The sequence below is a fragment of the Cydia splendana genome, chromosome 14 (genome assembly GCF_910591565.1).
Source record: "Cydia splendana chromosome 14, ilCydSple1.2, whole genome shotgun sequence".
NCBI classification, from domain to species: Eukaryota; Metazoa; Arthropoda; class Insecta; order Lepidoptera; family Tortricidae; genus Cydia; species Cydia splendana.
In genome coordinates this window covers 13,499,537-13,516,912 of record NC_085973.1, presented here as the reverse complement: position 1 = coordinate 13,516,912, position 17,376 = coordinate 13,499,537, and the positions used below count along the sequence as shown (strand labels likewise).

Here is a 17,376-nt window from a genome sequence, read left to right as displayed (position 1 = left end):
TTGGATACGTAACTCAGAGACGTTTTATATGAAGGAAACGCTGAGCGGCTCGGTCAATTTCAAAACCGTAGATATCAAAATATATTCGCTGGAGCCGGTTTAATGCATAAACTCAGACTTTGTTTCATCAGAGTTTCAGGAAAATACGTCCAACACTTGGATTTTCCACTATTACCATCGCAAAACTAATAAAGACTTGAAAGTTTTAAGAGCGCATTTGGTAAAAATACGGTGTCGCAAAACTTTTCTTTATTAGTTTCCCCTTTAATCCGGCCAGGCGTGTCCCAATGTCTTTATGGCGAATTTTCAATCTTGAGTCTGGGTGGAAACCAATAAGAAATCAACTATTTGTTCCTTGATTCCCGTGCATCGATTCGAGGGGAGACTCGCTTCTTTACGACTTCTTTTACGATTGGAGGTGCATTCAGAATTAGTCCGCGCTACCGAGAAAGCCTTTCCGTGTCTGCGAAGATGAATGGAAAAAAGGATTACAATGACTAACAGTGAGTTCTTCCCCAAAGCGCCCAATGCTGGCATATCAAACTTTTTATTGGTTAATCGAAATCTGGTCGCTAGGGTAACGGTAGGGTAACTGTTTACCTAGTAGCCGTGGCATAAGGCCATAAAATTATACGAACTATTGTTCCCCTAAAAAAACTTTTTTCTCTTAAACATAGCAAAACTTTGATTATTTGAACGGAAAATATAGTCGTAATATCGGTCTCCAATACCCGGAGCCTCAGTCGAGCGAATAATGTAGCTCATTTTTAAATCGCTGAAGTTTTCCGTAACAGCAGCAAGAATGTTTACGATATTGTTAGCTTTTTATCTTAGCATTTTTCCGTGTTTCTTGAGATCAATATTCGCGGAGTATTTGCTTAATTCGGGACGCGGTGTCTCGTTAATTCTGTGTAAATACGTAACACGGGAGTTATAAATTGCTAGCATGCATCTCCGAAATTGTGGTACAGAGCAGAGTGAGTTCATAAAGTGAAGTTAATAAGCAGTAAAGGGCGGTATTCAGGTAATCTGTCAGTCTCGAGAAGGCTCGCTTTATGGAACACCTCGTGCCGCGTGCCTTCCTATTAAACACTGCCAGATGTCTAACCGCCTAATTAATATTTACATTAATTTATTTTCACCTGCTGGCGTGAGTAATAATCTCCGTAAAAGCCAAGTTTATAAGATAAGATATAAAGCAAGTTACGACGCGATAAATTCTTTGCTTTTCATAGCACTACAAGTTAAAATGTACGTGTAAAATTTATGAAAAAGTAGGTAAGTTTAATTAAACAATCACGCGCACGCAAGGAAATATGCCTTCAATTTAAATAGTTCAGAATACAACAAAGTAAATGGAAAGCTACTACTTATCTGACACAAATAGTATTATTCGTAGAAAGGAACTTGTCAAAACGTATGCTAATCTTTTAATTGAATTTGACATTTATATTCGGTAAGGTATGCGGTATTACTATATAGTAGGTACTTACTAAATGATACTGTACAAATTATTGAGAAATAAAACTAAAAATTTGAACAAGTACTTAGTGATGAATATCTAATAGCTAGTTCAGGGACACTGATACTGATAAATACTTCAGAATCAGAACATTTATTGGTAAAAGCAATATTATTTTATATGTTCAAGATCTATACCTCTCATTCTATTACATTTCGTTGTCGCTTTCCGCAGCAGTGGCCGAGAACTGAGAATTTTGAGATGCTGCTAAAACGGGCTTTGACAAAGTACCTGTAGTAATTATTAGAAACTTACGGCCCGATTCAAACTTTAAGATACGTCAGTTCATATAGCGTTTCTTCAAACAAAAACGTCACTTTTGACACTGACACATCTAATCCATATCGTTTCTAGATCTATCAATTGACGTATCTTAAAGTTCGGATCGGGCATGGTCAGGTCATACTGTGTTATTTCAAAATACTGTCCTTTAAGCGCGAGCTGAAGGCGGGGTCTCGCGTTAATACTTTATTACGGTTCGTATGAGATTACTCGGTTTCCTTTTACGACACTGGTTTAATCGCTCCTAAGTTTCATCGACTCTGCTGAATTACCCGCCGCCTCGAGAGCTACTTTATGTTTTAACAACATTTTCTGTTACTTATTAGCTTTTCTTTAAGGTCATAAAAGCTGATTAAGCCCCGCGAGTCGACTTGTAAAAACTTTCTTAATTTATTATCGTAAATTGTTTAACGGACCGAATTATTGGGTACAACAAAAGTTTTAGGCAATATTGTAGAATATTTTTAAAGCTACTAAAATGTTTTTATTTGTCCTCCCGAGGCCAATAAGTAGACTAGGTAAAGAAACTACTTTCCGGTAATTTTAACATTAAGGTGTTGAGATTAACTTTGGTCACCCATTTATCAGTAGAAATACGGCGGTTATTTTAAATTTTAATAGATACAAATCAAAGTTTATATTATTATGTACATTCGATATTTATTTTGCTTCCACGAAACAGAGTATCTTGAAAATGGCTGTCAAGCTGTCATCAAAAGGAAATTTGAAGGAATTCTACCAGTATGTCATAACATTTATATTATACGCAACAAAATACGTAAAAATGTGCGTATACTGGATTTAACAAAGGCGTGATCAGCTTCCGCACTTAGAAATCTGCGATATTCATTGCTTACCGAACGTAAACTAGTCGGATGCTCAGACCCCTTAGCATGACTCGGGTTGTCGCGCGCGACTTCATATGTCAAGCGCGACTGCAAGCGTGGTGTCGACCACGACAACGACAACGCAAGTCATGCTAAGCTGTCAGATAAACTAGAGCAACTCTCAACATCCCTGTTTACTTTCAGTAGTTTGCCTGGGCATTCTATTCGCCAGCGTTCAGTAACTAATTGGAATAACCCCCCAGTACATTATCTCGACACGTGTACCGATTAACTAGCTAACTCACTTCGAGTTCGTTCGCGGTCGTGACTCAAATCTTATATCGCAGCTGCGTGAATACCTACGTGTGGCCGTCGGACAGGTTCAAGTTTCTGTTCAACGAGACGAAATGACTTTGACTAGCCTAGACTAGCGAGATACTGCCGCGGCGTACTCGTGCTAGGGGTACAGATTAACCGTGAGCGGTGGGGTTTCATTACATTTTCGGGCTAGATACTTTAAATCTTATAATGGAATAAATCAAATTTCGAAAAAGGACCACACACATATGGACTAATACAAAACACGAAGATTTAACGCTAAATATTTTGTAGACGGTGCATTACATTTGTAAAATATTAAAGTAGTAAGCAGGCATATAGTTACTATCTTTTAAAACGGTAACATTTTAATTCAAAACTTAAATAAAGTTAGTAGATACAACTGAACGTGTCCAAAATGTTGAAATGAAACAACACCAATAAATTATGCATTCTCATTTCTATCCACTCCCTTTATTCCCTTTGCCAAACCCGTATCATTTCGCACAGAGCACTTTAAACTTGTCCTTGGGTAGCATATTAGTACAGGTAAGCATACAAAATATTTAATTTGGTATCGTCCATGCTATTGATAAAGACAGAGGCGATAACAGAAATAGGAATGGCCGGCAGGCGACTTTAAATTAATCCGAGGTATATTTGCCACCGAAAACCTGGGCCATCATTACTGTGTCTCTCGGTGTCATCGTCTTTGGGTTAGCATAAACAAATGCGCATAAAATAACCTAATAACAAGTCAATATTTAATTTGGGAATTGACCCCTTGTTGCCGATTGAAAGCGATGATTATTGATAGCTATCGATGAATTCAGGTTGGTGCGGACTTGTGGAGTGTAGAACCCAATTTTGAATGCAATCTTGATCAATCGCGATTACACAGTTGTATAGTTTGTGGTTCAAAGTATTTTATTCAACAAGTATGTCCATTCAACTATTGCCTACTTATAAAAAGATACCTACACATTGAAAATTTAAATTTTGATAATTTGTTTTTCAGGCAATTAGTTGCATCTAGGGTTCAATGATAGGTCATGTCATGACTCAAAGTCATCGCGCCTGAAATTATTACATTTTATTTATTGTGCGTATGTAAATTATTACAATATAATAAACAACCCAATAGGTTTTCAACGGTTTTTATAAGCCTAGAGAGTAAAAAGCCCAATAGTGTATGTATATTTTATTGAAATTATCTCAATATATTCTATCTTTGTTTTTATTAACGGCAATATTCCGATTTAAAATCCACTTTAAAAGAAAATCATAAGGGATCGTAAATACTATCAATATTCAAAACGACAATTTTCTATTTGAAAAATATTTCAAAAAATTCACATCACCGAAAATATTTATTCAAAACAAATACCACCGCTCATTCCAAACCAGGCAACTCGGAGTAATTAACAATGGAGCCGCCATCAACAGGCGTTCCCCTCTGTCGAAAATAGGCGGCCAATGGTCAACCACATGTCAACCATATGTATGGACTGACGTTTATCTGACATGACGTACCTATACATTTGATGTGCCCCTCCCCCGCAAAAAACGGCAGACTATTTTGTACCGAAAATTTTAGACATGGCGTCTCCGTTGGTTATATCCTCTAAGCCAGGCAAGAACACCGCAAGCTAATGGGCCAAGTTTCCATGTAAGCCAATTGTGTGCCGTTAATCTAATCGGTGCCGTGTAGAACGATATTTTCATATCGGGCCCATTACCTACGGTTACAATTGCCAAATGAAAAATACGCGGATTTCCTGTCGGCGGTAATCGCCATGTAATCCATCAAGGGAAACGATGGCGCACGCTTTGCTTAGGAAACGCGCCGTTGCCGATGTCACGATATTTACGAGGATTGTGACTGATGTGTGAACGGCTGCCGATGCTCAGATTATCGTTATGAATTCAATTGTTTTTTTTTAATGATAATTCTTTCTGTTCTGTGGCTATTGTAAATAAGTGTGTTCTACGTAATGTTTAAATAACGTACCTACGATATTTATGACATGAAATATCGGGAACCCTTCCTGTCTACAAGAAGTGGCTACGTTATATATGAATTCTGAAGTAAAGTCTATTTCGTGTTTAATTTGAGTATAATAAATTATTAATAATACAGTATTCCTACGTTTATTTAAAATTCAACCTGTATGGAATTAATAAAGCTTTATTCATTCATTCATTCAATACAGTATTGGTTTTTTCAATAGAAGAACACAACACAGTCTGAAATATTAAGTTCTTTCTTGGTTCTAATGTTGTCTGATATTACACAGCTATAATTTTATTTGCTTTTCCAATATTTCAAAGAACTAGGTTCGTTTTATTTATTAAATGATTCACACTGTTCCTTTGAAGTTTCTGTTATAAATAACAGCTTGGCAACAGGCTTTTAGACAATTTGTTTTATTATTTGTACAGATAAGGTAGGAGTGATCCAAGTACAAAGCAACATTGTTTTATTATAACTGACAATAAAGCGTACTCCACAGAGACCGAGCGGTGTGACCCGCATAGGATATTCGAAGCAGTGGGGAACTCGGAAATTATTGTTATACCCTCGAAACAGAGAACGTTGTTTGCTTAAACTATCCTTGACCAAAATAATTTGGTGCGATACGATCTGTGGAGCGTGCTACGGTTTATTATAACTTTCTTCCTTTGAACTCCAGCTGTGCGCTCCGCGGTAGGTACCTACCGGCCGGTGTTGCCTCATGCGATAAAACAATTACCCCAATGAAGCCATGTTTCCTTCGTACATTCACGGTCCGAAAAATGGCAAAAGTTTTCACAGGCTTATGAATCAGATTAGTAAAGTCAAAGAAGGAATTTTGCCCTAATTTGAAACAAAATCGCTTTGTTGGTTTATTTGTTGTAGGCACGACAGGCAATCTTCATTTGGATAAATAATAGTGCGGTATTCATGGCAGTTAATTTTTATTTGGTCGGTAATCATGTAGCTTGTAGGTAAAGGTACATAAACATGTTTAATTTTATTCAAGATTAGTGGTTATTTGCGGGCAAAAGAAATATGTAGGTATCAAAGTATTTCATTAACGTAATTAATCAACTAATTATAGCGAGTTAATTATAAATGATAAATACCTTCTAGTAATGATACAATTACAGTATCACTACACCTTATAAAACAAAGTCCCCCGCCGCGTCAGTCCGCGTGTAGGTATTTTTTTTATACCACATCGGTGGCAAACAAGCATACGGCCCGCCTGATGGTATGTATGTTTGTGATAAACTCAAAAACGAATACTGAACGGATTTTCACGCGGTTTTCACCTATCAAGAGAGTGATTCTTGAGGAAGGTTTAGGTGGATATTTTGTTACGGTTTTGTTTAACCCGTGCGAAGCCGGGGCGGCTCGCTAGTTCGTAATATTATTGGTCGTACTATCCCCCACTTTAGACTAAAAAAATGTAAACAAAGCATTAGGTTACTCCTGTCAGGTCGGGTGGTTCCGTTGTCGTGTCGCGGCCTAAACTGTTCGCGTGTGTTCGGATCTTGATAGCGCGGCGAGTAATTATAGTTTTGCTTATTACTAGACCACTGCCTACTGATTAGCCGGCGATTGCGTTCGCTTTGAACTCACCGCGAAATGAGGCAGTGCGGTTGCGAAGTGTCTGTGTTGATTAGGTTTACAGGAACGTGTTGTTTTGGTGTGCATTATGACAGTGATGTGCCCATATGACTTGATTCCCACCAAACTGGTTATACTGGTTTGTTTACACAATTGAGAAGGTTATCCTACAGATCTTTTGCAGAAGAGTAAACCAAGCCATGCGGCATGCGTATAATCAATATAATCATAACACCTGCTGCGTATTTATTTAGCTGAGCTTTATTGAGTTAACCAAAATAACAGAACGCAAAGCCACTGCAAACTATCATGTCATATTTATCGTTTTATCAACAAAATCATTTAAAACATGATTTATCATATGAAATTTATCTCGCGAACCAAACCCAATAACCGCGCGCTGCGTTTGAACTCGTTTTATAGAACAGAAACTGCTACGAGCGCTACACGCTACGTAGCCTGCACCGTAGCCACGTACCTCGCCATTTCAAAGGCATATCATACAAAACAATTCTTACTTCATTGTCATCGTGCGGGATTGGATGATGAAAAATGCATCGTCACCGAATATGATTCTGACAGCCGCAGTGAAAGATAGCGCCGGCCGTGCTCAAATATGTACGCTTCATGCCGACGCCGAATGCTAGCGAATATACGTACAAGAATCCATTATGTGAATGTCAGTCGGCTAGGTATATTTTGATAGACAAATAATAGTCAATAATAGATTAAAGTACTTATTTTGATATAGTTTGGTTGCTATAAAATGAATGGGCAAAATTATATATTATTAAAAGTTTCATATTAAAGTGATTGCTTTTTCAATAAAATTACATGTTCATTAAAGTTTCGATTCCAGTCTATTCGATGTTTTTGTCATTGATATCACGTTTTTATTATCATAGCATCATGTTTTAATCTCTGGCTTTGAGTCATGGGCAAACTATTGGCTTTGCAGCATGTAACTTAAATAGAAATGGCTTAACTGTTGTAACACAATGGAACCAATTAACTTTAGACTAATTACAGGTGCTTAACTAAGTACAATTTTTTTGCAATTCACTCAAACAGCTTCTTCAGTTCTTTATTTGACGTTTTCCTATAATTATAGGACTACCTCCTAACATTTTAAATATTCCTCCATTCAACCGTACATTCAATCTGCTTGTTTAAATACTAACCTTTAATTAACTGAGATTAGTTCTATCCGGTGGATTTAAAAGGTTAGGTACAGACGCCATCAGATATATCGGAGCGGCCGTGGTGCTCAAAAATATCTGAACACGCACTCTAACGCCTTGACAATAGAGGCGTGTTCAGATATTTGTGAGCACTTTGGCCGCTTCGATATATCTGATGGCGACTGTACTGGCATCTGTTGACAGTGCGATGAAATGTACAGTCGACGTCAAAGATATATATACATTTTTCGCCTTATTACAAAGGAGTAAAGTGCAAAAGTGTGAACATATCTTTGACGTCGAATGTACTTATTTGTTCCAATGTTCCCGAAGCCTGCACTGCACTTGTATCGACACAAATATTTGAAGTCGACACGTAGATGTCTTTTTGAACCAAGGAGGATGTACACGTCACGTATTATTTCATCGTAAGGTGACAGCCCATTTCCAACGACAGCAGCACTACCATTCATTTTACTATGGAAATTGTCAATAACACCGACGCGTTTCGTACTAGTAGTGCAGCTGCGGTCAGAGTTGGAATGTTACCCTTAAGCTAACATTCCATATTTCGACCGCAGCTACACTACTGCTCCAACACGTCGATGTTATTGTCAATTTCCATAGTAAAATGAGTGACAAGACAATGAATGACAGTAACGTCGCAACAGTAGTGCAGCTGTCGTTGGAAATGGACTGTCACCTTTATTCACGTAGATCTGAAGAGGATGATTTTTTACATAGGCCTAGTTTATTAGTCTAATACTCGAACAATGTTCTTGATTACTAAATAACTAGTATTACTAGTAAAAACAAAATTAATTTAAAGAAAAATCGGTAAGGGCAAGCCAGAGTACATACCCGTATTTTTCTTTTATATTTATGTTAGGTTAGGTAAATAATGTAATCGAAAATAATGTTATTAAATTTCACACAAGTATAGTTCATATTTTTAGCATTAGAAAAAAGGTAAACAATCTTAATGTGTCTTTTAATTGAAAAACACGTTTTAAAAATAAGTCACAGAAAATATGTAACAATTATGAATCTAATACGATCATTTACTATATTCTTCTGTTTTCATAAGTAATAGTTACTGATATTTAAAAAGCGTTTCTCAATTAAAAGACATGTCAAGATCGCTTACCATCTTTCTAATGCCAAAAAAACGAACTATAGTAAGAAGTAAATATTGATGACCTCAATGTAATCATCATTCGCTTTGTCACGTAAACAACACATAACATATTGATGTCTCTAATGGATGCTGGTAGACTAATAACGCTGTCATATAATATAACGAGGTCGTAAAAGACAATGCATTTCGTATGTCTGTCTATCCGACTAATATAGTAATGTGTAGGTTCATTGCCTGAATTTTTATTAAGTCTATCGCAGATCACAGCAATTTCCACGTTATTAAGAAACGTGCTTGGGATCTTATTATGTTTATTTCTTTAGTGTCATATTGCACGTATTTAGTATTTCCATTCTTCCAATATTGTCTACATACGCTCCGAACTTAAATAAGTGTTCCGTGAACAAAGTTTTGTACGGAACACTAATAAAAACTTAGCACTATGAATGCTGTGTGTACCTACTTGCATTTCAAATTTGTAAAAGTGTAACAACGGAACTACGCGAGACTAAAGAGAAGTATCTCAAATGCTAAAAACGTAGCTAAAACGTAGCTAATCCATAAATCAACTTGAAGCGCTCCCCAAACTGAGCTTACTCCGTTTTCCAATCAACGTCTCCAGGCAAGTCTTGCGTTAGCATACGTACATACGGCCGCATACATCGCCGTCACTGTATGCAAATGCAACAACAAGCTTGCAGCCGACTCTGTCCCTACGGCGCGTCTGCGAGCAATACTGATTTCTGCATCCACACCTGACTATTCCCTGCTGCCGATGTAGCATTCCCTATTCAAACTCTATTCGGAGCAGCGAAATATTCCCTCGAAAACTTGTCTATATTAATTTGTAGAAAGTTTATGGATGCAACAGGAGTCGTAATCAATTTTGGCGGGCACTTATCCAACTTAGATTGCTTGGCACTTAAACTTTCTATGTCTAGACGCACTGCAATCAGAATTTTATATTTCATTCTATGATCAAAACTTAACCCTTTCTACGCTGCAGCCAAACCTATCTTAGTCTCTGAATAACATTTCTATTTTAATCTGATTCGGCCCTTGAAAAATACCAGCAGAACCCGGAATAACGTCGGCTTCTCGCTGAGAAGAAAGATACCCGAGGGACATCCGAAGTGGAAAACTAGTGAATTTATAAAGAGCACATATACTTTTGCGTCTCGTCAAGGTACAGTCGAAACTTGCATGGCTGAGCAGACGACGGCGCCGTGAAAAATGTATTCTATCAGGCGACAGCGCCGAGCGCGCAAATAGGAGAACAGTTTAGAAAGTCTGCCAAGAGGGAAACTGGTCGCGCTGCGCTCGATTGCAAATTGAATATAACTTAAAACGTCGCACAGTAGGCAACTGAAGATTTCCTTGTTATCAAATGTGAATAGTCTGACATATACACACAGTCGACCCATAAAAATGTTTTCAAAATTAGAATCTTAAAAATGATTTTGTTTATTTATCTAGTAGGTAATTTTTCACAATTAAATAATTATGGTTTCTCAGTATCCCATGATTGCGTGAGGTAAATTGCCCTTTTAAGTTGTTTAAGCGACATTATTAAACCTTTCGTAGAAAACAAGTTAAATATTTACATGTTTAATGTTTACTCACTGTAACATTATACGTATATACGTAATAGTAATTTTGTCAAGTCAATCTCAAGGAGTCACAACTCTTATCAATGAACTGTACGAGTAGTTATATTAGGTTTATCACAAAGTCTTAGATAACTTCTAAATAGTTCTAAGTCTGTTAAGTTCTTGTGGGTAATCTATTAGTTTCAAAGGTTCGAAATTAACGTGAGCCGTGTGTGATCGATTGATATACGGAGAGCAAACATTCGTTCTTACGTATCTCAACCTTGGTTAGCCTCGACCTTGTTCGACCTACAGACTTCAGAACAGGAGCTGGACGACCCCAGAACGTGACCTGTCTTCAGAACTGAACAATAGGTTATTTATAAAACACAGTCATGTCTCCACATTGCCTACACATAAGCTTAACATTTATTTTGAAAATTGTGCGCTGTCACTCACAGTACGCAGAAGGCTTAGTACCGTAAAATGGGGTGAGTAGGGATGAAATCGAAGTTCAAACCTCGATAAAAGATTATTTTTATATGTGGCACATTGATTTATATACAAAAAAAATGTCCCGGATGTATGAATTTTAGTTTGTCAATGATAATTTGTTGTTTCATTTCATAACTTTAGAGATAAACACGAAATAGTAGTAAATCCCAGCTCACCCCGTAGTTGGGGTGACGAGGGATTTCCTACTAAGGTGAGTTTTGAAAATTGTTGGATCGACACTTTGGGATTATGAACATTATAATAGCTTGATTTGTTATTAGAATATATAATATATAAATAAATATGTTTATTTGTTTATTTTATTGGTCGTGTTTTTTTGTTATTTTCATTATTGTATTGTTTAGAAACGAATTCTTATTGATTCAATCTGGATTGGTGATGACTTATTTTCATTAACAATAAATTAATATTTAATTCATATTCAACCTTCTAAAATTAGAAACATATCAATCTAATACAATTAGTGCCACTTGCACCATACCACTAACCCGGGGTTAACCGGTTAAACCATTAACCTAGTGTCAAATTGTACTGGTAACCATGGTTACTCTAGGTTGAATCAGTTAACCCCGGGTTAGTGAATGGTGCAAGTGGCCCTTAATGTCTCTGATTAAATATTAATCAAATGAATGATAAGTGTGTGTTCTGTTCTTAAGTGTTTGTCTTAGAATATGCACAAATAAAATCATGCAACTTGTAATGTATTCAGAAGCGGTATCATGGTCGCATTTTATCATTTGTCATGCCATGCGTCACTTTCACACTTACATATTTGTAAGAACGTGACAGGCATGATTACAAATGATAAAGAACCGACTATCTTAGCCCTACTGAAGTGTCAACATCACAAGACTTATTAAAACGACGTATTAAAACGACGTATAAAATATTTAACAATTTATTTCGTTTGTCCACAGATCATGTCCGGGAATTCACATGCGGCACTCTCTACTACAGAACATTCTTCATGGACACAAAAAGGGACACCCTATACGTTGGTGCTATGTAAGTTACAACTGCCTTAAATATTTATTTACAGTACATATGGTGCTACTTTACCGCACTAGTGCGATAATTAGCACATTACGTAACTATGTCGAAAAATTAAAGGGCCATATTTACTGTAAAGCGTTGTACGATACATGTGCGAATGGGTAATTCGCAACTCGTGTCGATTTAAAACACTCTCTTCGGTCGTGTTTTAATTTATACCCACTTGTTACGAATTTCCTATTTTTCGCACTTGTATCGTAATGTACCTACTATTGTTTATTTTATTGTGTAAAAATACTGTAAACAATTGAATGAATTTTCCGATGCTTGAAGTACAGCTGTGATGTTACCAATGCATTATGGGACAGCATTGCATTATATTCTTAACACATTCAACACCAAGAACCCGACTGTCGGGTACACTGTTCGTAGCGACTACGCGCTACATACGACGAAACCGTGGCTACGCGCTACGAGCGTAACCCGTAGCACTTAGTGGTATTGAATGTGTTAAGGGTTCTATGAGAGCTGTCACATGACATTTAAAATATGAAAATCTATAGATATATATCATATCATAAATATATTGCAAAAGTAAAATTACCCATCATTCGTCGTAATTTGTAAGCAAAATACAATTCTGATAAACTATTTTTGAACAACCTTCACGAAAGGTTAACACAAATTTGTATCACAAATGAATTTTGTAATAGAATTACCTGTCAACATCAAAGGAACGAATTATGGAAATAAAATTTAAAAAGTAATATTACGTTTCGTGTTAATAATACGCAAGTCTTTTATGTCTTGACTTCTTTTTACTATATAGATTATAGTAATTAAGTATTTGCTTTGATATCTTTAAAACTTGTTAGGAAATTGAATCTATGATGCCTGCAAGCGTAATTAAAGCCTCTTTAAGAAACCTTCACATTTTTAAGCATATTATCTTTACATATAATCATAATTTATTTATAAGTAAACGAAGTATTTCTGCTGCGAAATTTGTGATTGTGGTTTTGAGACACAAAAATTAAAATTTGATAAGAGCTTATAATAGGAGTCATGTTTAAAAACTTGGAAACTAAATCATAAATGATTAAAAAACTAAAAGATTTTATATACAGAACATATTACACTAAAAGCAACTTGAATCATTACAAAGTAATTGCATCTGTAAGTACCTGAGATTAAATTTACCTACCTTAAAATCCATTGAATCAAAGCAAACTCCTTTGATTTTAGAGTCAGACCGAGAAAGCTCTGCAGTGATTTTAATAGCCCACGCAGTGCAACTGTCATTTTAAACGTCAAACTTCTATGAAATTATGACGTGTAAATAACACTTGCACTGCGTGAGCTCTCATAATCGCTGCAGACTTTTCTTGGTCTAACTCTAATGAGATTCATCATTTTTACACCAAAACGATTTAACTTGTTAGCTGCCATGTATGTTGCTAACCAAACTACTCAGACCCCTGACATTTATAAATAGCCCATTCCTTTACCCAGAGTAAACAAGCGCCGCTGAAATTGGTAGGGTCAGATTACATTGGTAATGCAATAATAAAGGGTGATGTGGGTCAATCGTGTGTGTCACGAAGGTAATAAAGGCGTTTTTCTGTCGTAAACCGATCTTCTTTAAGCGTTCCATTATAGTTAAATGTTAGTTCGTAATCATGCCAGGACTGCGATTTGAACTTTACTAGCCCGTAATGTTGATGAGTCTCCGTAATTTTATTTTATTGGATTGTTTAAATAATTTGTTATGAAAGTTAAAATACCGACTGAAACAAGGTATATAATATTTTACGCCTATCAATGTAGTTTATGGAATGAGTAGGTAATATCGTATTCACTCTGAAAGTATAATAGTTATACATATAGAGTTCGTTCTTTTTTTAAAACGAAGCCTAAGTATTGCAAATTTTGTTGCTTTAAACTTGTTAAATAATTATTTTAGTATTGTATTAGTAACCGAGGAAACGAACTGCTGCGCTGCCTACGCCGTAGGCAATTAACAATAATGCTGCAATATTTTGAAACTTAATGTGCTTACTAACCATAACCATTAAATCGGGACTGTTGCGTTAAATTGGTGGTAATAATGACTATTATTAATAATTTTGTCTTTTCCAGGGACCGACTGTATCGTCTGAACATGAACAACATCAGCGCATCCCATTGCGAAGTGAGTATTAACTTAACAAAGAAGCATAAAGTGTCATTCTATGGAACTTGCTAACTATGTAAACAAAAGTCACTAGTAAATTCATCATTCAGAGACAATTACAATATGGCGGTTTGTTTACATAGTTAGCAAGTTCCATAGAATGACACTTTACAATCTCGTATTATACAGCCGTATTCGAACAATGCTTCCAAGAGATCACTGCGCTACGATAACGATCTGTCAGTATGAAAAGTGACAATTCTTCAACCAAAAACGTCACTTTTGACACTGACAGATCGGTATCGTACCGCAGTCTCTTAGAAGCATTGCTCGCATTGGCCCGTAAATTCTATTGTTGAAGCAATCATTATATGTTCATAAACTGAAATATCAATATCGCAATATCGCGCCGCAATATCGCAATATATTAATGCTGGTATATAGTCTGAATCCGAACGGTACTTTAAATTGCGTGGCTAAGTATTGTGTATAACTATAGATGGTCAAGCAAATCTTGTCAGTAGAAAAAGGCGCGAAATTCAAATTTTCTATGGGACGATATCCTTTCGCGCCGACATTTTGCAAATTTGCCGCCTTTTTCTACTGACGAGATCTGCTTGACCCAGTATATTTACATTAAATTAAAGGTGACGTTCGGATGGCAACTGCAACTGCATTACTATAGCCAACTATAGCGACATTACTGCTGTGACGTTGACGCGGGCGCTGTGTTGTCAATTTCTTTGAACGTTCGAATGAAGGAAGTTGACAGTTATAGCGACTGCTTCCACGCCGCAGCAGTACTGTCGCCACAGTGCAACTGTACTGCTGCAGTTGCCATCCGAATGTCAGCTTAAGGGTAACATTCCATTTCTGACCGCAGCTGCACTACTAGTACGAACGCGTCGGTGTTATTGTCAATTTCCATAGCAAAATGAATGGTAGTGCTGCTGTCGTTGGAAATGGACTGTCACCTAGCGACGACGCGACATCTTGATAAACAAGATCAAACGTGACAGTGACAGCGCGAGCTACATTGTCATAGTACAGTCGCCATCAGATATATCGGAGCGGCCGAGGTGCTCAAAAATATCGGAACACGCACTCTAGCGCCTTGACAATAGAGGCGTGTTCAGATATTTGTGAGCGCACTGGCCGCTCCATTTTATCTGATGGCCACTGTACAAGTCGATTTCTATAACAAAGGCTTTGTAAATGAGCCAGACAACCTCAAACTCAACCTATTACTCTTATAAGAGGTTTCTAAATAAAATTGCATGAATTAAAATGTCCTCACTATGTAAATGGAAATGGAAATAGCTTAAACTTCACTATTATTCCAATGAGAAGTCAAACTTTGAGAATATTTTAGCAGAAAATAGGTCTGGGACGATTAAGTAAGCCTGAATGCCTAATAGACTTGTCAAAACTTTAATCCTTAGACCGATGTTTTTAAACGTAAGTATAACTACGTTATACCTAAGAGTTGAAACTTTGGAAAATTTCGTGTCATACTTCATAAGCCTCTAGTTACATTATCTTGTAAAAGAAACAGTCGAGCGCAAAAAATATCTCTGAAACTTTTAGTTTATGAACCTAATTTGTCTTATCCTAATATCATCAATCAATTTCGTAAAAACTTTCTTGTATACAGACCAGCCGAACCTGTATCTACTTACCTCAATAATTTTTAATTATTGTTCGAGCCGATATGCAGGACACATAGTTTGTTGTCCAAATTTCATAAAAGATGGCGCTGTTACAAACACGAACTAAGTATAGTTGAATTATCGAGAAGATGGAATTGCATTTGTAGTGGTTGTATGCTGATAGTACAAGAAAATAGAAAATTCAAATATAGAATGCCTGTAAACAAACAATACTACTACATATGCAATTCCACGCTCTCGATGATACGACTATAACGCTAGTTCATCATAGAATCACTACACCTTATAAAACAAAGTCCCCCACCGCATCTGTCTGTTTGTGTGTTTGTATGTTTGTTCGCGATAAACTCAAAAACTACTTAACGGATTTTCATGCGGTTTTCACCTATCAATAGAGAGATTCTTAAGGAAGGTTTAGGTGTAAAATCTGTTAACCCGTGCAAAGCCGGGGCGGGGTCCCTAGTGTATATATAAAACTGTCAAATATGTGAACAAATGATTGGTAACATAGCAACTTATTTAAACAATTACTAAGAGAAATACTAATATGCCTTATTTTGTTTTCAGCGAGATTCTATAAACCTGGAACCGAGCAACGTGGCCCAATGCGTGTCTAAAGGGAAATCAGAGGTAAATATTGCATTTTATGATCGTTTTGTATCTTTGAATTAGGATTTTTATGAATCTGAATTTGGCAATGTTGTGTTCTGTGTTTCTTATTCAAAATAGGTACGATAAGTAAATATGTAGTAAGTAGGTATTAAATAAGTAGGTACTATCATAAATAAATTACTGTCTATAATTGCACTCAAAATCGAGGAGAACGAGAGAAACGTAAATCATTATTAGTAAGCTTTTTATACTACCTAATAAATAAATAAAATAAAAATATTTACATATTTAGGGATTAGGGAAAATAGTTTTTCTTTCTCATTACCAATATTAATTCTGATTGTGCGTACAAATAATAAATAAAATTTTTAAGCCTTCTAAAATAAAGTAAAATTCTTAATCATAAACTACAGTAATGTATCAATTAGAGGCTGCGTGGCGACGGCGTGGACTAGCACTATTTCCATCAAGGGTTAATCCCGTTTTTAACATTGAGCGGAGCATATTTCACGGCGGGAGCTTAGAGGCGGCCGCCCCGCTATATTAAGGCCGTTAATTTTGATTTACAATCGCTGCGCAAAAGCAATATTTGTTTTATTTCCTAGCGGTTAAACCGCGTCTGGAAGTGGAGGATCGGGCGAGCGATTATAGCGAGTTGCCTCGCTACACGATCGACTAATTCGATAATGCCCACTGTGCGAGCGATTCTAACGGTTGAGTGCGCAGCTGTATTTTCGTGAGCTCTTTCCATTTTTTCCGCGCTTTTTTTCGGATAATCACGTTAGGTATTCGATTGTTTGTGACATGTTTGTTTGGAGTTACAAAAGCCTTCATAAAGAAGGGTAAGAAAGCCATTTACGTTAAGGAACTTTATTAGTTACGGTTACCGTATATAAAATAACGACAGTTATATTGAACAACACAAGATGGCTATTTAAATTC

At 36.5% G+C, this 17,376-nt stretch overlaps 2 protein-coding genes across 4 annotated transcripts in view; one reads left to right on the top strand and one right to left on the bottom strand.

Moving 5' to 3' along the window:
• LOC134796759 (brachyurin-like) overlaps window positions 1–17,376 on the bottom strand; it is a 519,833-nt gene that overhangs the window by 358,673 nt on the left and 143,784 nt on the right. The window lies entirely within an intron of this gene.
• The window catches only part of LOC134796701 (semaphorin-2A), a 415,353-nt gene that overhangs the window by 348,340 nt on the left and 49,637 nt on the right, over window positions 1–17,376 (top strand). For all 3 annotated transcript variants that reach the window (XM_063768875.1, XM_063768874.1, XM_063768873.1), the window contains 3 exons: window positions 11,904–11,991; window positions 14,119–14,170; window positions 16,390–16,452. In XM_063768875.1, coding sequence (XP_063624945.1) covers window positions 11,904–11,991; window positions 14,119–14,170; window positions 16,390–16,452 — 203 coding nt within the window. The remainder of the gene's footprint in view (window positions 1–11,903; window positions 11,992–14,118; window positions 14,171–16,389; window positions 16,453–17,376) is intronic.